Source organism: Corvus moneduloides, chromosome 21, assembly GCF_009650955.1.
Source record: "Corvus moneduloides isolate bCorMon1 chromosome 21, bCorMon1.pri, whole genome shotgun sequence".
Taxonomy (NCBI): domain Eukaryota; kingdom Metazoa; phylum Chordata; class Aves; order Passeriformes; family Corvidae; genus Corvus; species Corvus moneduloides.
Genome location: NC_045496.1, coordinates 2,313,077 through 2,337,481, shown reverse-complemented (window position 1 = coordinate 2,337,481; position 24,405 = coordinate 2,313,077). Strand labels below are relative to the sequence as shown.

Genomic DNA, 24,405 nt, shown 5'->3' with positions numbered 1-24,405 from the left:
AATGTTTTTCTTAATAAATCAATGTCCTTGTTGCATTAATTTCTGCAAATCAGCTTTTTGTATTGGTTTTTAAATTCTCAGATATGTTGTACCTTGCAGAGCTCCTCAGTGTTTTCAGAAGGAACCAGCACTGTGAATCCTAGGAGTAACCCTTTATTATATGCAAATCAAGATGTCTGGTTTTAATTGCTTTTGTATTTTGTCATTGTGTGTGTTCTCTGTAGCCTGTTTACCTTTTCTGTGGCTGTGATAGACAGAATCCCCTGTGGATTCAGAAAACGAATGCAGAATTGATACTGTTCTCTGTGGTTTCCTTCCTGCTTTTCCTGTCCCCTCTGGTATTGAGCAGGTAGAGAAATGTCACTGGTAGCCAGTAAATATCCAGTGCTGGTGTAGAGTCTGTGGAGTTCCTGTACTCAGTGTTTCTGTGAGGTGGGGGTGGAAGGGTGATCCCTTGGGACAGTGCCATAACTTACTCATCCCTCTCCCCTCCCCAGATATCTGTTTGAAGGAAGTGACATCAATTGCAGACAGCCTCTATAACATTCAGCTTTTGAGAGAATTCTCAAATGAGTACCTAAACAAATGCTTTTACCTCACCTTGGAGGACATGCTGTATGCTCCTTTGGTTTTAAAGGTAAGAAACATAACAGAGGATGTATTTTTCAGTAAAAAGTGGGTGAATCACGAGTGTTTTGTTAGTGTGAGGTGTAATTTTCCTTTTCTTTCTGTTTCAGCCTAATGTCATGGTGTTCATTGCAGAACTCTTCTGGTGGTTTGAGAATGTCAAACCAGACTTCGTACAACCAAGAGATATCCAGGAAATAAAGGATGGTAAGTTTGTAACCATGGATAGCTGACAGCATGTGTTTTAAAAAATGCTTACATTGCAGTGAAACTATTGCCCAGTGGTGTTTCCTTGGAAGCTTTGTTTCTACCCGAAGTTTATTCTTGCTGGGGATCTTTGGAAGCAGTAAAGTAGAAGGAAAATTAGTCCTAGATCCACTTGAATTCTAATTATTTGAATGGGTAATTTTTGAACAGGTAATTTCCTCCTAAACCCACTAATTAATCATTAATTTATAACTTTCATTAAGCTCACCAGAAGATACATATTTTAAATTAAGACCAGTACTTCAGGTTTCACTGCAGTGTCGTGTCACAGTTTCCTCTGCAATCTGACAGCTTCCTGCTCTGTTCTGCCCTTTCCCTGGCCAGTGTGAGTTGTGTTAATGCTGTCCCTTTGTGCCCAGTCAAGGCAGTGATGCAGCAGAAGAGCAGCCGGCCCCCTGTCCCCATTTCCAACGCCACCAAGCGCAGTTTCCTGGCCACTCCTGCCAGCCCCAGCCCAGCAGAGCTGCAGCCCCCAGCCCAGCCAGCCCCTGAAGCCTGCAGTAGGTACTACCTGCACCCTGAGGAGCCTGACTACCTGTAAGTCAGTCTTCATATTGTTCCTCCTTCAGTTTATGCCTCTGTTTGGATAACCTGGGAATTTGTGCTGCTAGATGTTGTCATTTTGCTGCAACTGCAAGACCTTAGAGTACCTAAAGGGGCTTCAAGAGAGCTGGACAGGGACTTGCTTGGAGCAGCCTGGTCTTGTGGAAGGTGTCCCTGTCCATGGCAGGGACTGGAACTGGATGGTCTTTAAGATCCCTTCCAACCCAAACCATTCTGGGATTCTGTGAAAACAAACTTAAAAGTGATCTGATGTGCAGGAAGGTTAATGACAAGGGTTTTCAGCTGACATAAATTTCATGGTGAAATAAGTTATTTCAGCCTTTGAATTTACTATTTACATAAGCAACATCTTAGATCTGCTGTGTTTCGAAAATTAGTTGAATTCCAGGTAACAGGTTTACTTTTGTATTGTTACATGTGAAAAACTTTTCTTTAAGGATCTTCTTAAAAATTAATGATATTATGTTTGAAAGAAGATGAGGGTGACTCACCAGTGTAACTTCACAATTCGATGTTTTTTCTGATTATAGAAAAAAATTCTTTGTAGTAATGATTTTTTGCTTTTCTGAATTAGTGGCAAAGGAGGAAGCCCTGCCTTCAGCCCTTCCCATCCACTGCTCCCTTTGAGGCAAAAGCAACAAAAATCTTTACAGGGAGAAGACAGCCCTGGTGAGTTTGCCTTGAATTTGCCTTCCAGCAGGCAATGACTGTCAATGTTAACAGAATAAAGAATTGAAATATAAGTTCATTTCTAGAAATAATTTAAAATTGTATTAAACTGCAGTAACACAAGTGGGTGAGCATGTTGAGTTCGAAAAAATCTTAAAGATCTTTTAAGAAACTTAGTGGATTTTAATTTTTTTCAAGCTTTGACTGTGTCTCTCCAGTGGCAGCTGCAGCAAATCTGTTTTCTGCTGCCATCTGTTGGGGAAGGAGTTGGTTCTGTTTCTAGATTTGCTATTAAATGAGGTAAAAGTGCTGGTTTAAAGACCATTTCTAAACTGTTACCAATTTGAAAACCGTTTCAGGCCATCGGCACCGTTCAAATTCTCTGACCCGCGTTGATGGGCAGCCACGAGGGGCAGTTCTGGCGTGGCCAGAGAGGAAACCCAGGTAAGGGAGACATTTATTTTTTTACAGCATTGCTTGAGGAAATGATACTGTGACAAATTTGATTGTGGTAATGTGGTATCACTGCCCTAGAACTGCACTGACAGTCGCTTAATTTTGTTTCCTCTTAATGTGCACTTTCAGAGCTGACTGATTTTAGATTTGCAATTGAAAATGCGTCAGATTTTCAGGAAGTGCTGTTGAAAATGGAAGTGTCAGAAGTTGCTGCTTGGTATTGCTGGTCACTTATGATACAGGATGCATTTTTAAAATAAAACAACAATTTTAGCTTTCTGTATCGTGGTCTTTATTTCAACAAATTGCACCTTGTTGTATTTGAGTGTCAGTAGACTCTTCTTATCTCTTCTAGGCCTCTGTCTCAGCCAACACCGTTTGCTCTTCATCATTCTGCCAGTACTGATGTGGACCCTGGCTCTGGTGACAGCATTAGCCTGGCCAGATCCATCAGCAAGGACAGTCTTGCTTCCAACGTTGTCAATGTAACCCCCAAAAATCAGCCCCACCCTCCATCAGTGAAAGCTAATGGGAAGAGCTTGCTGAACAATGTAGAAATGGAGGATGAAGATGAAGAGCTTATTGCAATCATCAGATCTGAAGAAAGGCCAAACCGTGGTGACCCTGAGGTGCAGAATGCAGCAGCCAGGGTGCCCAGCATAGCGGCCACAGCATGGTCTCCAAAAACAAACAGCGACCCTTCGGACAGCAAACCCGAGAGTTTTTACCTGGAGCCTTTAATGCCTGCAGTCCTGAAACCAGCCAAGGAAAAGCAGGTCATCAATAAAGAGGATGAGTGTGGGGAGGGGAAACAGAGGAGTTTTGTAACAAAGAGGTTAAATGAAGGACACTTGTCTTTGATCCGCAAGAAAGCAACGAGCAGTCATGGTGAGCATGACCTCAATAGGACTTTCACTCCCATTTCTAGCTCTGATTTCACTCCAGTTGCAGATCCCAGTACTGCAGATCCAGTGGCCCTGGGGGAAGCAGGTTTAGAAGCTTCCAGACCTTTGGCTAGTAGCAGTTTAGATCCTTCCTCTCAGGAGCTATCCACTGGAGGATTCTTTCTTCATGCTGCTAAACCTGATGATGAGGTAACGAGTAAAGTCAATGTGAGTTATGGGAAAGGTCTCAGCTTGCATGTTCAGGATACAACCTGGGCTATGGTGAGACAGGACTCGGAGTCGGATCTCTTGGACATGGAAGATGCTGACCAGGACTTGGTAGTCATAGACGACCATCCTATAGTCACGAAGTACATTGGTGAGGAAGAATCTGCCAAGCTGCAGGAGGATATGAAGGTGAAAGAACACGAGGACAAGGACGATGCCAGCGGCCGCTCCAGCCCCTGCCTGAGCACCATTTCCCAGGTGAGCAGCGTGTCCATGGCCAGCGGCAGCGTTCGCATGACCAGCTTTGCAGAGAGGAAGCTGCAGAGGCTCAACAGCTACGAGACCAAGTCCAGCACGAGCAGTTCCCAAAAAACCACCCCAGACGGGTCAGAAAGCTGCCCAGCACCGCTGACCACGTGGAAACAAAAGCGAGAGCAGAGCCCCAGCAGGCAGAACAAAGACAATGTTAATCTTTTAGCTTCTGAGCTGGTGCAGCTCCATATGCAGCTGGAAGAGAAACGCAGGGCGATAGAGGCTCAGAAGAAGAAGATGGAAGCCCTATCAGCGAGGCAGAGACTAAAATTGGGCAAGGCAGCTTTCCTGCATGTTGTTAAAAAAGGGAAATCTCCTGATGGTCCACAACCTATCAAACCAGAACATTTTGCAAAAGAATATTCTCGGCACAATGGGGAAGACTTAGATGAAGTTTCTTTGGGTTCCAAATCTGAGGAGTTTCTTGTGAAAGAGGAGGAGAGAGAAGAAATGCTGAATGATTCTCAAGAAGTAGCAAAAGTAAAAATGCAGGAAAGCCTTGCTTTTGCTGAGCAACACAAACCAAAAGACCCTGCTGCTATACATGATTTGGAAAAAAGTAAAATTATTTCTGTTGCCCTCCTAGAAGACAACGTGACTGAAGCGGATATAAATGAATGTGATCTTTCTATCGAAAAGCTGAATGAAACAATCAGCACCCTTCAGCAGGCCATCTTAAAGATTTCCCAGCAGCAGGAGCTGCTCATGAAATCTCCAACAGTGCCATCCCCAGGAACCAGAAGTAACTCTCAGGACCAAAAGGTGAAACCTTCGATTCATTTTGTCGAGCCCCTGTCTCCAACTGGAATGAACAGCCTGCGGAAACCGCCGCGGTTTGGCCAAGGAAGGACTCCCCGACCGGGAAGGCCGTCGGAGCTGAAAGTCCCTAAGGACAGACAGCAGAATTCAGCACGTGTTAAAACCCCAACACCCAGCCTAGAAAACCTACCACACTTAAGACCTTTCCCACCCAATAGCTTGGCAAAGACACCCACAGAAATGGGACTGGAAAGCAGCCCTGATCATGGAAGTGGTTCCCAAGAGAAGTGTTTCTTTGATACCTATAGACTTCATGATGAGAGCAATCAAAGGGCACTCGTTCTCTCCACCTCCAAAGATGCAAATATTCTGTCTGAAATGAGCAAAGAGGTGAATAACAGCTTCAAGGAAGTAGGGTTGAATTCTTCCGATGGCTCAGGAAAAGAAAATGTCCCAGTGGATGAGCCCCTGAGAAGCAAGGCTAATCTCATTGAAGTAGATTTGTCTGACTTAAAAGCTCCAGATGAGGGAGAGCTTGAAAACCAGGATAGCTCCACGGATATGATTAGTGAAGGTGATCAGAAGTCTGGTGTGGGTTTTTTCTTCAAGGTAAATGTGTTACCTTTCTCTCTTTGGTTCCTGTTACACACTCACCCAGCATTAGACCTGGTGTTGCCCAGTCTCCTGATGGAGCACAGCACTCATTGGTTGTAATATTTGGATATGAAAAAGCTGCATTGGAAAACAATTGCTTTTGGAAAAAAGGGAGAGAACTGCTCTCAGAACATTTAGTATCTTTAATTCGTGCTTAGCAATGATTTTTGTCAATACCTCAAATGTGCTGACATGATGATACTTTCTCTTTTCGTTTCTCTTTCAAGAAGGTCAAACCAGGCTGTCTCAATCTCGGTGAATTTAATTTTGGGGTTTTTTTGTAGTGTGATTAATTTTGACTGATTGTCATTGCACTGGGATTATTTGTGGTGTCCATCCTGGCCCACATCATAGTTGCATTGTACTTGGCAGGTCTAGAAGGTTTTGTGATGATTAAAGATACCTAAAAACAAGTCAGAGTAAGATGAACCCCTTTTTTTCTCCTCACAGACCTAAGAGAACACTAAAAACTATGTTACAATTTTTTCTTGATCAACAAGAAGTTTTGATTTACACTCCAATGTAAAGATTTCCAAAAGTAATCATTTTTCTTCAAATTTTCCTGGAATCCTCTTCAGTGTTGTGATGTCCAGCTGAATATATTATCCTCTATTCTTTAACACTCTCCATCCGTTTGGTGTTGCAGGATGAACAGAAGGCAGAAGATGAGCTGGCCAAAAAACGCGCGGCGTTCCTTCTGAAACAGCAGCGCAAGGCTGAGGAGGCTCGGCTGCGGAAGCAGCAGCTGGAGGCTGAGGTGGAACAAAAAAGGGATGAAGCTCGGTAATGATGCCCAGAAAAGAATTTCTCTTTATTTTAAGGTGAGGAAGTTGTTCCGTGCTGAATGCACTGTTCTTGTGTTCGCTTGTCAGCCGCAAAGCTGAGGAGGACCGGATACGGAAAGAAGAGGAGAAGGCTCGGCGAGAACTCATCAAGCAGGAATATCTAAGGAAAAAACAGCAGCAAATTTTGGAGGAGCAAGGGCTTGGGAAGCCCAAATCCAAGCCCAAAAAACCCAGGCCAAAGTCGGTCCATCGTGAGGAATCTTACAGTGATTCGGGGACGAAGTGTTCTTCCACACGTAAGAATCTGGATTTGTTTGCTCTCACTGCTCTGCCAATCTGCTGTAACCAAATGTGCTTGACATTTTCTCTCCTGTTTTGTAGCTGATAATTTGAGCAGTGCTCAGTCTGGTTCCAGTCTGTCTTTGGCCTCAGCTGCAACAACTGAGCCTGAAAGTGTTCACTCTGGTGGCACTCCCTCGCAGAGGTACAGCCAGCTTCCCTTGGGTTTCTCTGTGCTGGGGGATGAAATAGCGTTGGGCTCCAGTGCTGTTTGCTTCACCTCACTGGCACAATGAGAATTGCTGAATTCATCTGGTCTACGTGGCTGCCAACTGCAGTGTTCTGTACAAACATGTGATTTTGTTTTGTTTTCTCCCAGAGGAGTCAGAGTTTTGCTTTAATTTCTAGCAAGGAGAATCTGACTGTTCTGGGGAGGATAAGGGAGAATAGTCTGTTCCATTCAGGGACAGCAGCATTTCTGTGAGATTACAGGGCCAAACCCCAAAATCTTGGCATATAATTTTTTATTTATTTCCCTCCCAGAGTTGAATCAATGGAGTCCTTGCCCATTCTGAGCAGAAATCCCAGCAGAAACACAGAGAGAGACTGGGAGAACGCTTCCACAGCATCTTCTATTGCTTCAGTGGCAGAATACACAGGTGCCTGCTTTGTTTTAGTTTAGCTTGGTTTTGTTTCGTTTGTTTTATTCATTTATTATGAATACCAGGTCAGGAAAACCTGTGGTGTGTTTGATGTTATTTTTGAGAAGCTGTCAGGTGTATTTTGTTCTGTTTAATACCTCTAAAAGTAAGTCATTCTAGAAAAATAATGGGGTTTTTTTATTTTTTTCACTTTGAATGAAAATCTTTATGTTCATAAATGTAAGGCAGATAATTGTGACTTACTTATCTTCCTTAGGTCCAAAATTATTTAAGGAACCCAGCAGCAAATCCAACAAGCCTATTATTCACAATGCTATATCTCACTGCTGTCTTGCTGGAAAAGTGAATGAACCACATAAGAATTCAATATTAGAGGTAAACATTAAAATCATTAATGCACTCTCAATCAGATGGCTCTGTAATGCTGATTTCATAATCTCACTGATGTGTGAATTCCATTTCCTAAAATGTGGCTGTACTGAGGATTTTTTGCTTCCCGCGTGGAAAACACGATCCTGTATTTAGAGTTCTGCTTGGAGGTTTATGAAAGGACTGAGAATCGTAATTACTGACCTAGTGTTAAAAAACCAATTATTCAGCTTAAAGCTTGGCACAATTCTCCCTGTGAACCACCCCTGGACCTGTTTGTTTTTGCTGCAGGAACTGGAGAAATGTGATGCCAACCACTACATCATCTTGTTCCGCGACGCCGGCTGCCAGTTCCGAGCACTTTACTGCTACTACCCCGACACGGAGGAGATCTACAAGCTGACTGGAACAGGGCCAAAGAGCATCACCAAGAAAATGATTGATAAACTCTATAAGTACAGCTCGGACAGAAAACAGTTTAACGTGATCCCGGCCAAAACCATGTCCGTGAGCGTGGATGCCCTCACCATCCATAACCACTTGTGGCAAGCCAAGCGACCCGCGGTGCCAAAGAAGAGCCAGACTCGGAAATGACACCCAGCTCCTGGGGAGAAGGTTGGCTCACTGGGATTGCATTGAAAGAAGACATGTTTACCATTTTCCTCCAGTTTAGTATGAAATGTGCAGAACCATAGACGTTTTTTAAGAAGCTTTGGAACAGAGAACCGTGGATGCAAGTTCTGGAGGATGAAGGAACATTGCCAGTGTTTTTTATGAATGATCAATCTGCTGTTACACCCAATGCTAACTACTGTGGCTTTCAGCTGACGAGGGACTGTGCATGTAGCAAGATCTTGAACAAGTGGATTTCCTTTTACTTGAAGCTTTTCATCAGTACAAATTGGGAATAATTTAATTCTCTTTCCTCTCCACCTTATTCCCTCCTTTTTCCTGGCATTCTTAAAAGTTGGCAAGCTCCGAACTTGGGTAGAAGGATTGAACAGATCTGGGGTGAAGTGCTTTGGGTTTGGTTTGGTTTTTTTAAACAGTCTTTAGGGAAATCTTCCTTTCAGACCTTTTTGAGGAACTGTTGAATACATCCAGTTGTTGTACTGTATCTACTGCCAACATAAGTCCAGCTCTCAGATTTCTGAAAAAAGCCCCAACTTGTGCTGCTCAGAACAGAGTTTACTTGCAGGATCTGTGTAGGATAAACATTGCAAGGATTGCAAAAGCCAGTCTTTTTCTAAAAAAAAAAAAAAGTTGTTCACAAACGTAAAGATCTCTGGAATACAATCATGAAGAGGCATAACAGGTGCTACTAGCTGGAATGTGCCTGACTGAAACTTAAGGCAAGCTGAATGGAGCCCAGTGATTACTGATTTCAGTTTCAGGTCGTGTCCTAAAGATTTGTTTGCTTTAATAAAGGTGGATGCTGGTAGGTATAGAACATTTCCACTCTGAGCACGCTACTCCTGTATGATGGTGCACTTAATGATCACAGATTTTAATGTTTTTATTACATCATGAAATGTAATTCTACTTTCTTTGTCCTGTCTTTATTCTGAATGAGCAGCATGCTCTACAATGAAGAGTGTGTTATGTTTTTTATTTTGGGTGATATATTAATATATATTGATTTGTTTTTCTCATTTGAAAGCAATTTTTAAACAGAGACATTTGCATTTGTTTCAAAAGCCCAAATAAGTCGAATGGCTTGGATTTCTTTTCATGTTGAAATATTAAATCTTGAGTTATGACCTTAAAAGTCTTTGTGTTTCAGCAGATTAAATTTTGTCTGTGGTAACAGGGTATATTTGCAGTTCCTTTTTTTTTTTTTTTAAATTTTATTTTTAACCACTCCCATGTCTCCTTCTTGGCCCCAGCTGGTTCCTGAGTAGGTTTCTGTAGCTATTTTCTAATTTAATCTGCTAACGAGCTCCTGCTCCCTGGGTTTGACACTTAATACCTGCAGCTCCTGTAGGTTCTGACTTGGGTTTGCACATGTTTACTTTTCTTTGAAGTGTTACTTGAATTTGTGTCTCTCGAGTGCAGAAGGCCCTGCCCCATCCTCGAGAGGAACTGAGCTCTGAACTCCAGTGTAATTATTGCCCTTGGAGATGATGGAAGGTACAGAGAGTTCTTGTACATAGGGGGAATTAGGGGATGGGATAAAGTACTGGGTACGTAGAGCAAAGTGAAGGTCTTCCAGTGCAGTCTCTCCATGTTTTTCCTCTCCCAGGACTCCCTGACTAGGCTGCTGCAACTTTGTAAATTATGTTAGATAGTTTGCTGCTTGTACATAATTAAAGGCTTTATGGTTTCTAAAGTGCTAAGTATTAAACACCGTCATGAGTGTAACTTTTGTTACCATGCTTTTCATGCTTGTGCTTTATTTCTCACTGTTTGATATTATAAACCATATTTATTTTATGAAACACTGAAATTTAATAAAAACCATTAACTGATTTCCTTTTTATTTCATGTGTACTTTTGTTGGTGTGACACTTCATCCCCTTCAAGAACTAATACACTTTAAAGATGTGCTGTTCTCTTGAGTAAAGCTTCACCTGCAAGGAGCTGCAATAACTTTGTGACAAGAGCTTGTTTCTCCTGACTACAGGGGGCAAGAATGGGACCAAAAAGCTCTCAGAAAATTGGGAAATAGTTTAAGGATTTATTTCATCAGACTCTTGAATCTGTCTGCTGGGGCTCCTTTGATCTGTGTAGTCCCTCAGTGACAGAATTTTGGTAATTTTCTAGTCAGCACTGGGGTGTGGGTTAAATTAATGGAATTCTGAATACAGAGGATTTCTGACTGTGCTTTTAGTGACCTCATGCTTAACCCTTCACTCCCAAGGACTGAAAATCCTGATGTGTAGCACTTATAAGGTGATCTGGACCCTTTTGAGTCACCTCTAAAAATCACTGCTTAGAAAATGGGAATTTGTCCTTCCAGAGCACAGTGTGGACACCTGAAATCAGTGAAATGTGTGGGAATCAGCTGTTCCCTCAGTCCCAGGGGCTCTGATCCCATGGCTGGGGGCTGCCTGCAGGTAAATGGAATCAATTTGGCAACCTGCAGCTTAAGCTGCTGGTTTGGGTTGGTTTTCTCCAGGATTAGTTGGAGCCAGGGTTGTTCCCTCTGTCCAAACAAGCAGATCTGGGTAAAAACACTCCCAGCTGCTCCCAGAGGCTCTGGCTGTGCTTCCTGGGAGGAGGAGGAGAAAGTGGGAGCTCTGTCTGTGACCTCTTTCTGTTTCTTACTAACAAATCCAATAATGTGCATCTTTAAAGTGATTTTAAGTGCAATTTCTTTCTCTCAAGCTCTGTCCATCAGTCTCTGTGTTCCATGTGCTGTTTGCATCTGTACTTGGTGTGGTTTTGTCTCATTTTCATCCTGCTCTCAGGGTGGGGAGAGTTCAAGCAAAAATAGTCTGAGTTTGGAAAATATGAATTTTCTTTGAAAGCCTTCACCTACACTGGAAGGGCTGAGTGTAAAGAAAATGAAGCTGATTTTTGTCCCCACTGCACTGGGGAGTTGAGTGTAGAAATCTCTGGAATTTCTCTTCCCAGGGGTTTGGAGCTGTACTTTAAACTAAAAGTGACAGGAATGAGTTCTCAGGACTTGAATTTTCCATTTCTTTTGCTTTTCCCCCCATAAATCCCCAGAACAGGCGACTGGAGCAGTGTCAGAGCACCCCAAACCCCCCCACTTTATGTTTTATTTAATTTATTAATTAAATATAACAACGAATGAGGTGTCTCCTGCTCACTCTGAGCTGACTGTCCTGGGAATTTGGTCCCTGCTGCTCCCACCCCTGGAATGGAGCTGTCCCTATGGATGTGTGCTAAGCTGTTATCCGTGCTCTGCTTATCCAATTAAGTGGCTTGCAGTTAATTAAGGGGTTAAATGTAATTACTTTTCAGCAGATGAAGGAGAGGCAGGTGCCTGAGGGGGGTGGTTGAGGGCAGGGTCTGATTTTGACAGTGGGTTTGGGGGTCAGGACGTGCCAAACATCCTTGGGATGAGGCTGTGCTGGGATTCTCCAAGGACATCAGAAAGAAGATTCTGGGGAGATTTGGTACCATTTTTGCTGCTGCTCCTGTGCAGAACTGAAGAAATCTGGGGAGTATTTTGGGGGTTGGGTTCTCTGGCTGCTTCACATAAATGAAACTTCGTATAAAAATTCTTCAGGCCAGTTCAAAATTGGAATATTCATATGGCCCACTAAAATGAAGTGTATTTTCCACAGTGCATTGAAAATTTTACAATTAATTCCAGGTCACCACTCAGACATTGGACTTCCCTTACCATTTGTAAGTAAAAAATAATTGGTTTTTTTGAAAATTTTATTATTCTACACACAAAATATTTCCCTGAGCTTTCTGTTGCAGGTTTGTTGAGGCTTGGTTTGGTCTTAGAGGGTTTGAAGATCTCAAGCTTCCAGTGGGGCTATGAAAAGGTGCATTTTTACTCTTCTGCTCCAAGTGGTAAGTTCAGCTCTTCTTTGAAGAAAAATAACCCAAATTTTTAAGGAAAATGCCATTCCAGAACTGGAATTTTATGTCCCTTCCTTCCCCAGCCTGGCCCTCCAAGTGCTGAGCACGGACACGTTCCTCTTGTGAAGATTACAGGGTGGATTGAATTTGCTTGTCTGTGCTAAATATAAATTCACTTTTATCTTGGTGCTGAAATCCTGTCACAGTTTTCTCATCCATCCCTCTGAACTTGTTCAGAAATAATGTATTTATTGCAGTGGGGGAAAAAATAACCTCTTAAACTGATGTGTGCAGCAGGGATGATGAAATATTCAATATCCAGCATTTGTTAAAATTCAAATGAGGCACTTGGAAGAATGGTTGGAAGCCCATAAACCTCCCCAAATTACCGTGGCATTACCTGGAAATCCCAGCAAAGGAAAACCTCTTTCTTTTGACTCTGTCTTCCAGGGGATAACTATAAATTTACAGCAAAATAAAAAATCCTTCCCGGATTTGGTTTCCTTTTTGTTTCCCAGCCACACCAACCCCGTTATTTTTCATGTATATTTTAGTGCTCTGGATATCTTTTCTCTGCTGCAAGGAGTTGGCAGTGTTAGAAGCTGATTTTTCTCAACTGGGGCAAAGATTTAAACGAATTTTGGTTCATTTTGCAGTGTTATTTCCTCTTCTTTTCTGCATCTGCTGCTGTGGAAGGTGGAACAAGAGGAAAAGGTGAAGAATCCACTGCTGGGAAGTGCTGAAATCCACTTGCACAGAGCATTAGATCCTGTTCTGCAGCCTTGGAAGGGTTTTCATACAGTGAGAGCTGCTCGTGGTGGTGATAAAATTACCTTATTTTGGGTGTAATCATTGCAACTTGCATGTCCTGGAAAATCAGAGGATTTTGTTCTCCATGTACAGATTTGTCTGGCTTAAAGCCAATAATTAAAAAGTAATTTAGCAGGGACTTGGCTTCCTGCTGGCCTTTTACTTCCAGTTTCCTCATGTGTGTGTTCATCCCAGAGTTATCTTCCCTATTTAAGGGATATTTTTGTGTCCTTCTGTACGATTTTAAATAAACAGATTTTTACAGTATTTGCTTAAAATGCTTAATAAAAACAACCTCTGCTTACCAGCATTTGATCTCCAAGTTACAACATCTACAATGCTCTAGAAATGTTGGGATTTTTCCTCAAGATCTTGGAAACTTTGGAGCCAGTGACAAATTTTGACATGAAGAACATGTACTGAATCCTAGCTAAACATCAGTTTAAGAAAAAAAACCCCTTAAATACCCACAAAATTTAATGCATTCATTAAATCATAGAAAGAAGGATTAAATGAATAAATCAAATGACCTTTAAAAGCTCCCATACCCCACCAGGCCCTTTGTGCATCCAGGCACAAAGAGTTTGAAAAGTTGAAGCTAAAAAATAAAGTTGGGAAGAGCTGCCTTGAGCCTCAGCTAAAGCCTCATCTTTCCATGGACTTTAAAACAGACTCCCAGGAAAAAAGAAAAATCAGACAGCAGTGTCTCCTGTTGCTGCATGCAGCTCTTTTATTTTCATTTATCTTTACAGAAATGTGAAGCATCTTCACAAGAATTGTACAAAACCCTCTCCCCTTGGCTGGCTGCATCCCAGCAGAGCAGCTCCCGGAATTGGGTCTCCGAGAGGAAAGACGGGAGGTGCTGTTGCTGATAAAAATCCATGCAGGAGCTGAGCTTGGAATAAAAAGGTCCTGTTCTATAGAGATTAAATAAAAAGGGGTATAACAGGAAATAAATATACTCATAACATTGGTTTGAGTAGTTGAGTTTAATGCAGACTATATGGATTCGGTCCATATTGAGCGTATCAAACTGTTAGTGGACACAGAACATGCACCGGAGCCGTTGCTGGAAAACCCCAAAATATCCCAGCTGTCCTCGTTTCTGCATCCCCCAGGGCCTGCCAGGTCTCTGCATTGGAACACAACTATTTCCTCTGGAAAATGGGATTTTTCCATGGTTGGGAGCAACAGCCATTCTCCTCTTGCCATGGAAGCTCCTCGTGCCCCTCTCCCCGTGGGCCCTTTCAGCGGCAGGAACAACTCTTTGTCGCTGCATCGACGTTGGCAGGACCATTAGAAAAATAAACTGCTTTTGTTTTTACATTAGTATTGTAACTGAGGCTAAGGAATTAGAAAAATGAACCCTTGGGTCTCAGACTTGCATTGCCCACAGGTGAGTATTTACAGGGTTTTCCCCATCCCGTGGGAAGGACGGCTGGAAATTTACACCAGAGCAGGAACACCGAGGGTTTGTACACGGAGCTTCCGCTTCAAATGCAGGGATTTATACACTGAACAAACAGAAGCATCGTCAAAGTACAGGACGATTGAGGGCTTTTTGATAGGATCACAAACCACACAGAGGCTTCAGTCCTTTTGGCGTGTGGTTTCTTCTTGGGATCATTTTCTCCCTGGATTAGGGGCAGAAGGAACTGTGTGTGCCCACCGAGGAAGGAGGGACCCAACACCACGGCCAGTGGAGCCTCTGGAACATGGACCCTGGATTTGGCCACGTGGCTGACCCGGCTGCTCAGGGCTGGGGGGTGAAATTTTAAGTAATTTAAGGGTTTTCAAAAGAAATTTAATTTTCTTGCCAGGGGAAGGTTGAGCTGAGGAGCTGCACTCACTTCCTTATGCTCGTACACACAGCTCACAGCCAAACAAACAAAAAATCATAAAAATTGTATGTTCTCAGTAAATACACGCAACTAATCACACCTTTTGTTGAAGTTGGGGTCTGGGCTTTTGTTTGTTTGCTGGTTTGGTTTTTTTTGTTAACCTGTACCACTGCTTTGTTCCACTCTCCCTTGAAAGCAAAGTGGGGTTTGGAAAATGATCCATCTGAAATGCAGACACACAGAGCCCACGTCCTTTTGTACTTCAACCACACCCACTTTTTAACCTCCAACTTCTTTTTGCCATTTGAAATGACAGATTTGATGTGTGAAGCTACAAACAGAAATAAATAAAACATGGGCCTGCCTTAACCAAACAGATACAAAATTAAGCATTAAAAATCCATCAAAACAACCCTAAAAAGCTTTAAAGACAGTCCTGTTTGTGCCCTCAGCTCAGTGGGGCGGGAGGAGTGCACTCATTGCTTTCACCTGTGGTACCTCCCCAAGCCTGGGATGTGCCACCACTCAGGGTCTCCTGCCTGGCACTTCAGGAAAAAACAACAATAAAAAAAATTTAAAGATGGACCCCAAACCTCATCCAGGCACAGCAGGGCTCTCTCAACACCTTCAAGCCTTGGCATAGATACCCTGGGCATCTCCAAGTCTCCCTCAGGGCCACGGGCAGGATGGGCAGTACATCCCCATAGGCTGGGGCATCTCCCCAGCTGTTTAAAACTCATTTTAAACAGGTTTTGGCTTGTTTTCTTTTTTGTTTTCTTCGTAAACATTGATTGGGGGTGTCATGGGGAGCAAATAGTGAATGTTAATGGCAATAAAACCATTCAGCTGGCAGCGAGAGCAGGAAGCTGATGGATTTCATGGCCATGTTGTGCTTTACAAGCTCCTTGCTAAAAAAAAAAATCACATTGGAATTGTAAGATATGAACACAAGAGTATATCAAGTTAACAACTCAGTTATTCACTTGGCAGTCAAATAAATCCTTTCCACATCGATGTTGTAGAATGTGCAAAAGTAGATGGAAAACACATCTGGTGTTTGTGGCAGCGCCAGGTCCCTGCGGGGCCGGGGGGACCTTCATGCACCTCTGCTGCAGGGGAAGCCATGGGGACAGGGGGGACAGAGCCCAGCAGGGCTGGCTGGGGCTGCCAGGGGGCCGTGGTGGACGGGGGGACAGGCAGAACCCGCTGCCTTAACGGTGTGACCGACCCGTGACCGTGGGGAGGGGAAGGACAGCAGGCCATGGCCAGGACAGAGCCCAGACTGCCCCTGGCCGGAGGGGAAAGGGCCGAGTGGAGACACCAAACCACCACATCCACGGGTGTGTGGCCCTGGCCAGCCCAGCCCATCCAACCCCAGGACTGAGATCCCCGAATCCCCCAGGCAGCTCAGCTCCAGCAGCAGCAAGGGGGGACACAAACCCAGGGGCTCAGAGGCACTGCCACAGGGGTGGCCGGGCTTTCAGCCCCCTGGGCTTGGCGTGTTTTGGTTTGTGAGATGCCACGAGGCGCTGGGGGCAGAGCAGCCCCTGCCATGGCACCGTGGGGGCTGCACCACCGTGTCCCATCCACCCCGACTGTCCCACGGCCACCTGAGGGTCCTTTCCCAGTGCCTGGCGCAGCTCCGGGTGCGGACACCCGGAACAGGAACCCAGCAGAGGATGAAGAACATGAGTTGGGTGAAAGAGCAGAAGTTTGGGTACCCTGGGGGACACCTGGTGAAGGAGGAGGAGGAAGAGGAGCAGGGTTTCGGTGCAGTTTTACTCTCGCCTTGACCAGCCCCATAAATGCAACCAACCTGCACCATCCGGGGCGGTATCAAACACAGCCCTGCTCCCCCAGGGCCATCGGCGTCTGGGCTCCGCCACGTCCCACCAGCACCAGTGAAGACTTTCTCACTAGTTGCGGTATCGGTATAAAAAGTTAAAATCCGCGGGGCGCACGGCCACCGGCTGCGGGTGTGTCCGGCTGTGCCGCCCCTCCCGGGGCTCCGGGCATCCCTCCCGCGGCGCAGAGCCAGGCTGGGCATCGCCTTTCTCCGGGGCACCGCGGGCAGCAGCCGCCTTCCCCTCCGGCCGGGCCGTCCTCTCCTTCCCCGCCTGTCCCGGAGCCTCGGCCCGGAGGGACGCGGGGCACGGGGGCTGCTCACAGCTGGGTCTCGTCGCGCGTTTCGGGGTTGCCGGAGCCCAGCTTGTTGCTGCAGCTGCTCTTGCGGCTGTGGCCGTCGTTGGCCACGTGGGCCAGCGGGTCGGAGCGGATCAGGTACCTGCGGGACACAGCCTGGTCACACTGCTGGAACCCGCCCTGTTCCCCCTGGGATTGAAGCCAGGACGCACAGGGATGCCCCATGGGGCTGTGCTGCTTGCAGAGCACGGCAGTTGTTGGAGTAACAGATGTTAAATGATAAGAGCTGTTCACGTAAATGCCATAAAATAAGATAATAAATAATCAGGAGTTACTCCTGCTGGAGGCTGCTCAGTGGCCAAAGCCAAGGGAAAACTCCACGCTGCCCATCAGAGCTCAGATGGGGTGGTTTGGGCACTGCTCAAGAGCACAGGGATGGGGAATGGCCTGGGAAAGAGGTAAAACCCGCGGGTATTTATGAAAAATCATGGGAAGCACTGGGATGGGGGCAGATCATGGCACTGGGGGAGTGTGGGGGCCAGGGGGTGAGGTAACACCTACACGATGTCGTTGAGCTCCAGCCGCGTGTCCGGGGGGGGGTTGATCAGGACGTAGGACAAGGTGTTCTGGTGGTCGTTCATCTCGTCTGCAAGAGGAGGGAAAGGGCTGGTGAGGGAGGGACACCCCCACAGACACCCCAACAGGCAAGGTGACAGCCCCCAGGGGGCAAATGGGTCCCTTCACCAGGAGAAGCTGTGGGCAACATCACTGCCACGGAGCGAGCACCAAGAATGACACTGCCACCTCCCTCCTCGCCTCCCCAGGCTCTCTCCCACCACAGCACGGCCCAGGGGACTGGCAGAGGTAACTCTTCAAAGTCCCCACTTCCCCCCAAAATAAAGTGAGATGTCTTACCTTGGTTCAGTGCAAAAGAGGGAACAGGTTAGTCCTGCTGTGTCCAGCACAAGTCCAACCACGGGGTCAGGGCAGCTGAACCCCCCCGGGGCCGCCCCCAACGCTCTGCCCACCTCTCCCCTTCAGTTACTCAATTTAGCATCATCCAGACACAGGATTAGTCCAGGGATTGCTTCTTTCCCCCACCCAGGGGAAATCGCCTCCGTGGAGTTTCAGAGCCTTCAATGCCATTTTGGGGATGGCTCTAAACCACTGCGACCTCTCAGGGGGGGCTCAGGGCCACCAAGAGCGGCACCCACGGGGGCGAACGGGCGGCCTCAGTGCCGGGGGGGCCCCTGCGCTTCCCGAAATAGCCAAGAACAAGATCATGGTGAAATGGATGGGGGTGCGAGGCTGCGGGCGGCCGGGGGGTGGAAGCTGCGACAGGTGACACCATTTCCAGACGGGGTGATGGGGTGTGGATGGACAGGGTGGAGAGGGAACGGACAGATGGACGCTGGGGCAGCGTGAGGAGCACGGCGGGACACCAGCTCACTGCAAGGCTTGTCACTGGGACACCTCTCCAGGCTTTGGGAAAGGCCCCTCTGAGCAGCACACCGGGGGTTGGACGAGCTCAGCAAATGGAGCTGCTTCGGGGAGCAGCAGGACCAGGACCCGGCCACCGGGATGGGCATTAACTCCAGGCTGGGGGCGGCTGCCTGTGGCCTGTCCTGCTGCTCCCACCACGCCGGCCCTGCTGTCCCCCTGCCCGGCGTGGGGGATCCCCCAGTCAGAGCTGCCCTGCCCCACGGTGGGCACAGCCAGAGTCTTCTGCCACAGCAGTGACAATGGGTGCCAGATCACCCTGGCACGGGGGTGGCCCAGCTGCTCTTCAGCCTCGGCACTGGGGTGAAACTGCTTTTCTCCAGCCACCAGAGCCACCCAGCACAGGGATGCAAACAGCTTCCTCCTGAGCTGCCTTCGCCAGGGCACACCCAGACCTCCCCGGGACATCCCCAGGGCTGGGCTGTGCCGGTTCCAAACCCAGTGCTCCTTGCAGGGGGACACCAGACCTTTGCTTTGCTGCTCAGACACATCCCTGGCACCTCTGAGACCACAGAAGGTGCTGCAGCCAGGGGACCTGGGACCACCCTCAGGGAGATGCTGCCCAGGACCCCCAGCCTGTGCCAGGGTGTCCTGTCCTGGAGCCACCGGAGAGCTTTGGCCATCCCAGTGCCCAGCCTTACAGGGAGACAGGGATGGGGGTGGCAATGCTGGGGGCAAGGGTGGCACACAGACCCTGGGACCCGACGGGAGACACAGGGTTTGACATGACAGGAGGCGGGGAAGGGCTCTGGCTCTGGGCAGGTTTCCCTGCCCCATGGAAGCGCCTTGTCCTGACCCCGTGCGGCCAAGCCAGGCCCCGCTGAGCACTCCGAGTATATTGCTGCATCCCGCTGCCCCAGGCAATATACTCTGTTGGCCTGGGGCTTCCATGAGCCCCAGCTGCGGCTGCCTCTCGGATGAAGGACACACTTTGTAGGAAAATGCCAACGTTTCACCTTAAGCCTGGGCTAGTGGAGCCAAAAATGAAGCTGCGATGGGCTGTTGCTAATCTTGGGGCTGCTGCAGTAAAAAAGGACCTTTCTCCAGGGCATGTTCCAGGGGAAAAAGATGGGAAAACCTGGCAGGTCCCACAGAGCCCCACGAGGTGCCCAGGGTGGCTGCTGTTGCTGCCTCGGGCTGACCCAGACATCCCCCAGTCAGAAAATGGGGTCTGCAAATGCTGGAGAGGGGTCCAGGAGGGCAAACCAAGGGGTGCAAAGGGATTTTTTAAGCGCTGCCTTGCCCTGGACTGTGGCTGACCCAGCAGGAGCTCCAGCATCTCATCACAACATGCACAGGCAGCTCTGGTGCACTTGTCCCCCTCCTTGTCCCCTCCTCAAGCTGCCACTGGCTGTACAGCCCAAAGCCACCTCGCAGAGCCAAGGAGGGAGGCTTTTGTTAATGAAAGCCGAGGGCTGTGATTTCCCTGTAGGAATTCAGCTGAAAAAGGGTCCCTGAGGTTTCTGTCTCCCTGATCAGGCAGAGCCCTGCGTTTGCACCACCACTACAGGACAGTGATTGGTTTTCCAATGCCACCCGACAAATTAGTGCTGAAAGCTTGGGGATCTAAGGTGAAAACTGGCAAGGGTGAGGTTTGGGCTTAGCTGGCATGATCTTGTTGTACACTGCATGCCATGAGTCACGCGGGACTCCCAGGGAACGGGAATTACCTTGCAAATATCCCAGGTTTACCCGATTCATCACATCACTGGCTGTTAAATTTGCTACATCCTCTACAGAACATACAGGGAAAGGCACAGACATAAACAGAGAGAGAGAGAGAGGTCAGCAAGCCATGGTTTGGCAAATATCAGAGACGAGCTCCTGCGCTGCAGCGATAACGTGAGCAAAAGAAAAAGGAAAGGGGCAGAAGGCAGAGCGATGTTTTTCCACGGGTGTCCAGACACTGACGGTGACACACGGTGACAACACACAGTCCCAGCACCGCTGGATGCCCAAGGAGCTGCCTCCTGGTCCCCACACTGTGCCCAGTGTCCCTGTCCTGTCCTGCACCCCACACTGCCCCTTCTCCCGCCAGTGCTCCCCCAGTTTGCTTCAACCAAAATGTGCCAGACGGGCCAGGACAAGGATGCCAGCCCTGATCTGACCCCAAGCTATGCCCCAAGCTTGGAAGCCTCACTGAGGGCAGACATCTCCCCTGGAACTACAACAGAAACTTCTGGGACCAGTAATATAGGGGAAAAAGGAGAGGGGGTAAACACCACTGCAAGCCCTTGCCTGGCATTCCCTGTCCTCACTCCATCCCACCACAAGCCGGCTCCCCTGCCTCGCTCCCTGGGGACGCTGGCAGTGCCCACATCCACCCCCTGGGCCCCCACTCCAAACCCCTCCTGCACTGCACTTCTGAACATTTTCTCCTCCTCTTTCCCATGCCTAAAGCCAAGATGGGAAAGGAGGAATCCCACCCCCAAATCAGCTCCCATCCCAGCTGGGGTTCGTTGCCAGCCTGAGTGTGGGCAGGGGCCAGCACAGGGAGGATGGACACTCTTGGAGGATGGAGCAAACAAGCAGCAGCACAGGATGGCTTCAAAGAAAGAAAGAAAAAAAAGAAAACCAAAACCAAACCAACCAACCAAAGGGAGCTGTGGGCTACAGACTTTGTCATAACCAAGGGGTGGGAGCTGTCCAGGGGGACACAGATGCCAGCACCGACGGGCAGGTCAGAAGCTTCACAAGAGATGCGGCTGCACAGAGGGACCCTGAGCGCTGTGGCTGTCACAGCCACACACCGGTGTCACACGCAATGAAGCAACTCAGCCCTGCAGCTACCGAAAGGTTTTCCACGGAAGACTCTATGACGGATTAAAGTCTGTCACAACAGGGGGCTGCGCCAGCTGACGGGGTCGGGCCTCTCCCTGCCACACTGCGGGGGCTCTGGGGCTGACCTGGGGCCGGGCTGTCCTGAGCCAGCCCCTCTGCACGGCCGGACAGCGCGGGGCGGCGGGGGGGACACCGGGGCCTGCTGCGGGCACGAAGGCCAGAGTCACTCTGCCACCGCCTGCCTGGAGCCATCCCAGAGCCCAGCGATGGGGGGGCTGCCTGCAGCTGGCCGGGGGCGGCAGGGAGGGGGCTCGGCACGGCTCGGCGCGGCGGCCCCGCAGCCCGGGAGGCGCCGGTCTGCACAAGCACAAGCAAGCCAGGGCGTGAGGCGCCGCTCGGAGCAGGCCCGGCAGCGCCCGCGGGGACAGGCGGGGCGCGGCGCTAAGCTCGGCAAGGGGTTAGGCTCGGCAAGGGGTTAGGCTGGCTCAGGGTCGGGCTTGGCGCGGGGTTAGGCTCGGCCGGGGGTTACCTGAGGAGCCCGCGAGCGGGAGGCACCACCGCAGAGCAGCTCGGCCGAACGGCACTTACCGTACCCGGTGGTGGGCAAGCCCAGGTGCTTCATACGGTTTTTTACGAGCTCGGACAGCTCCTGCCGCTCGGAGCGCCGGTACAGGCTGAGGCGCTGCTGGCTGATCCACTCGGCCGTCTTGCTGGAGTGCTTGTTGCCCTTCCTGCTGAGCCGCCGGGCCCACTGCATGCTCTTGCGCCGCAGCAGCGGGTGCTCCGACTGGTCGCTGGAACACGAGTTGCGGTGGTGGCTCGTCTTGATGCCCCAGTGCTCCTTGACGTCCTTCGTGTCCTCGCAGTCCTCAACATTGATTGAGATCTGTGACTGGAAGCCCAGCAGGTCACGCGGGATGGGGGGTGGCCAAGAAGGGTTTGGCCTGTGTGTGGCAGGGTGGGATCTCTCCCACGGGATGGGTCCTTGCTCTGACCCGAACGGGCTCTCCCAGCACTGCAAGAACCACCTGGCTGGCAGATTTCACAGGATCCCGGAACGGTTTGGATTGGAAGGAGCTTAAAGCTCATCTGGTTCACTTCCTGCCATGGGCGGGGACATTTTTCACCAGACCAGGTTGCTCCAAGTCCTGTCCAACCTGGGCTTCCAGCGATGGGGCAGCCACAGCTTCCCTTGGATAAGCACTGCTGAGGGGAGTCTCATGGGCACCTGACACCTCACACAGAATCACCTCCAGGGTATCTGCCCAAGGAACAGCCATGCCCTCATCTCCCTCTCTCTCCTCTTACAGCAGCTGTGCTGCCACATCTCTGACCCAGCAATCCCCACTGGTGAGCAGGAATTTATTAATAAAGCCTTTTAAAGCATCTCAAAGAGCTGGGTTGCATTTAATTAAATGTCAACTTTCAGCTCCCTGTCGCTGCTTCCTTACAAAGTTGAAAACTGAAGGTATTTAAAAGGGATCCTGGCTCGCTCCCTTGCTCCTTATCCCAGTTAATTACATCAGGGCACTAAGGACTTTTCCCGGAGCACTGAGGCTCAGCCAGAACCTCCCTTCCATGGGGACAGGCAGCACTGTGCTGGCACTGGGGCTGAGCGCTGGCACAAAGCACGGGGTGGCTCTCAGTGGCCACAGCCAGCCCAGGGATCAGCCACAGGGTAGGGGAGATGGGGACGCAGCGCCCGAGCGCGCACGGCTGGACACGAGTGGCACTCACCTGTGCTCTGATGTCGTGGGGCTGCAGCGGGGGAGAAGGAAGGGAAAACCAAGAGTCAGCCCAGCAAAGGGGCAGCCCTGCTGTGCCCTCCCTGTTCCCCGAGGTGCCCGGTGGCATGGCAGAGCCGTGCCAAGGACATCCAGCACTGCCCAGAGAGACACGCACAGACACTGTCCCAGTGTGTCCAGCTGGAGAACCAGGACACCGCCACCCAATGCAGCCACACGAATGAAAAAACCACAAATCCCCCTTCCCTTGTTCTCCCCTCCCCTCCCTTCCCCACTGCTGCAACCAGGTCTGAGGTGCCCCAGGGACCAACACCCTCCTGGATCTCACCTCTGCTGGGTGATGCTCAGCTGGGACCACCAGCAGCCCCTTGCCGGCACACGCCACCACCGTGCCCCTACCTCGGAGGTTGCGAACATGTGCGACTCCGTCCTGTAAATCCCGATGGGAATCTCGGCACTGGAGGAGCAAAGCTTCTGGAAGAGGCGGCCGTACGTCCGGATCCACAGGTCATCCTCAGTGATCTTCATCTGAGCAGCAGAGGACAAATGTGAACCCTCACATGCATGTCAGGCTGCTCCTGAGCTTCACCCCGGCTCATCCACCACAATCCCAAAAGCCAGCTGGACTCGACAAGAAAACCAGGGGCAATTTCTGACCTCAGCCCTCAGAACAGAGAGCTTGGTCCTTGGCAGCTCTTGGGTTTTTGGTAGCGCTGAGATTCCCCAGGAGGGGAACAATGACCTGGCAATGCTGCTGCCCCCCAGTTCTGCAGAAGAGGGGAACCCCCAGCCCGTGCACAGGGTGACAAATGCCACCAGGTGCCACCAGATCCAGGACAACTTGGCCTGATGGTTTCAACCCCAGGGGCCTTGGCACATACCGCACAGAGGTACCCGGAGCCCGGCGTGGTGTCAAGGCCCAGCAGCAGCCGAGTGATGGTGATCATGTAATCCTTCACGAACGACTGGGGGAGACATTTGGGCAGGAAACCAGGGAAGGGTTTGCTCAGATACTCCCCGGGGGATGCAAAGGGGAGGCCACAGCTGCAGGGCTGCGTCTCACCTGGTAGAGCAGTGTGTCCAACATGCTGATGCTGAAGACCCTCCCGGCCGCGAAGGGCAGCCGGAACATGAAGGCCAGGTTGGAGCCATTCTCGCGCTCTCTCTGGAAGAAGAAGGGGAAGTTTGAGCTCAGATTGCACAGAAACTTAGAGGACTCATGGCAATGGGAGGGCACAGGGATAATGTTTCTGGTGGGTGTGGCAGGAGGGAAACAGGGCAGCATCTTTGCACTGTAGAAAAAGAGGATTTTTCTCTCCATGGAAATGTGCGAGACATGATTGGGTTTTCCAGACATGGGAAGAGCACAGGACTTTGAGGAGCTCAAATGCAGTCACTGTCAGAGTTGACTTTTCAGGCCCCTGTGCAGGGAACGACCTCCTCTTACCTTTTCTAGTTTGGAAAGGGCCAGAGAGTAACTGTCCTTTGCTCTGAACTGCATGAACCTCATGTTGGAGGGGTGGGTCAGCTCTGTGATAATGCTGAGGCTGGGGAAGAGCCTGCATTGG

The 24,405-nt window shown here is 49.2% G+C and overlaps 2 protein-coding genes across 18 annotated transcripts in view; one reads left to right on the top strand and one right to left on the bottom strand.

Annotated features, from left to right (window-relative positions):
* CAMSAP1 (calmodulin regulated spectrin associated protein 1) overlaps window positions 1-9,994 on the top strand; it is a 33,777-nt gene extending 23,783 nt beyond the window's left edge. For all 4 annotated transcript variants that reach the window (XM_032131177.1, XM_032131174.1, XM_032131178.1 and 1 more), the window contains 12 exons: window positions 498-637; window positions 738-834; window positions 1,254-1,431; window positions 2,033-2,127; window positions 2,487-2,571; window positions 2,939-5,375; window positions 6,067-6,203; window positions 6,293-6,501; window positions 6,587-6,689; window positions 7,028-7,143; window positions 7,403-7,521; window positions 7,807-9,994. In XM_032131177.1, coding sequence (XP_031987068.1) covers window positions 498-637; window positions 738-834; window positions 1,254-1,431; window positions 2,033-2,127; window positions 2,487-2,571; window positions 2,939-5,375; window positions 6,067-6,203; window positions 6,293-6,501; window positions 6,587-6,689; window positions 7,028-7,143; window positions 7,403-7,521; window positions 7,807-8,109 — 4,019 coding nt within the window. In that variant the 3' untranslated portion in view covers window positions 8,110-9,994. The remainder of the gene's footprint in view (window positions 1-497; window positions 638-737; window positions 835-1,253; window positions 1,432-2,032; window positions 2,128-2,486; window positions 2,572-2,938; window positions 5,376-6,066; window positions 6,204-6,292; window positions 6,502-6,586; window positions 6,690-7,027; window positions 7,144-7,402; window positions 7,522-7,806) is intronic.
* A 3,539-nt stretch (window positions 9,995-13,533) lies between these two features.
* KCNT1 (potassium sodium-activated channel subfamily T member 1) overlaps window positions 13,534-24,405 on the bottom strand; it is a 77,461-nt gene continuing 66,589 nt past the window's right edge. For 9 of the 14 annotated variants that reach the window (XM_032131179.1, XM_032131184.1, XM_032131183.1 and 6 more), the window contains 9 exons: window positions 24,285-24,396; window positions 23,901-24,002; window positions 23,719-23,802; window positions 23,237-23,365; window positions 22,830-22,850; window positions 21,681-21,984; window positions 19,982-20,044; window positions 17,373-17,457; window positions 13,534-16,953 (listed from right to left, as the gene is read on the bottom strand). In XM_032131179.1, coding sequence (XP_031987070.1) covers window positions 16,833-16,953; window positions 17,373-17,457; window positions 19,982-20,044; window positions 21,681-21,984; window positions 22,830-22,850; window positions 23,237-23,365; window positions 23,719-23,802; window positions 23,901-24,002; window positions 24,285-24,396 — 1,021 coding nt within the window. In that variant the 3' untranslated portion in view covers window positions 13,534-16,832. The remainder of the gene's footprint in view (window positions 16,954-17,372; window positions 17,458-19,981; window positions 20,045-21,680; window positions 21,985-22,829; window positions 22,851-23,236; window positions 23,366-23,718; window positions 23,803-23,900; window positions 24,003-24,284; window positions 24,397-24,405) is intronic. The other 5 variants (XM_032131182.1, XM_032131188.1, XM_032131180.1 and 2 more) reach the window with 4 other exon arrangements.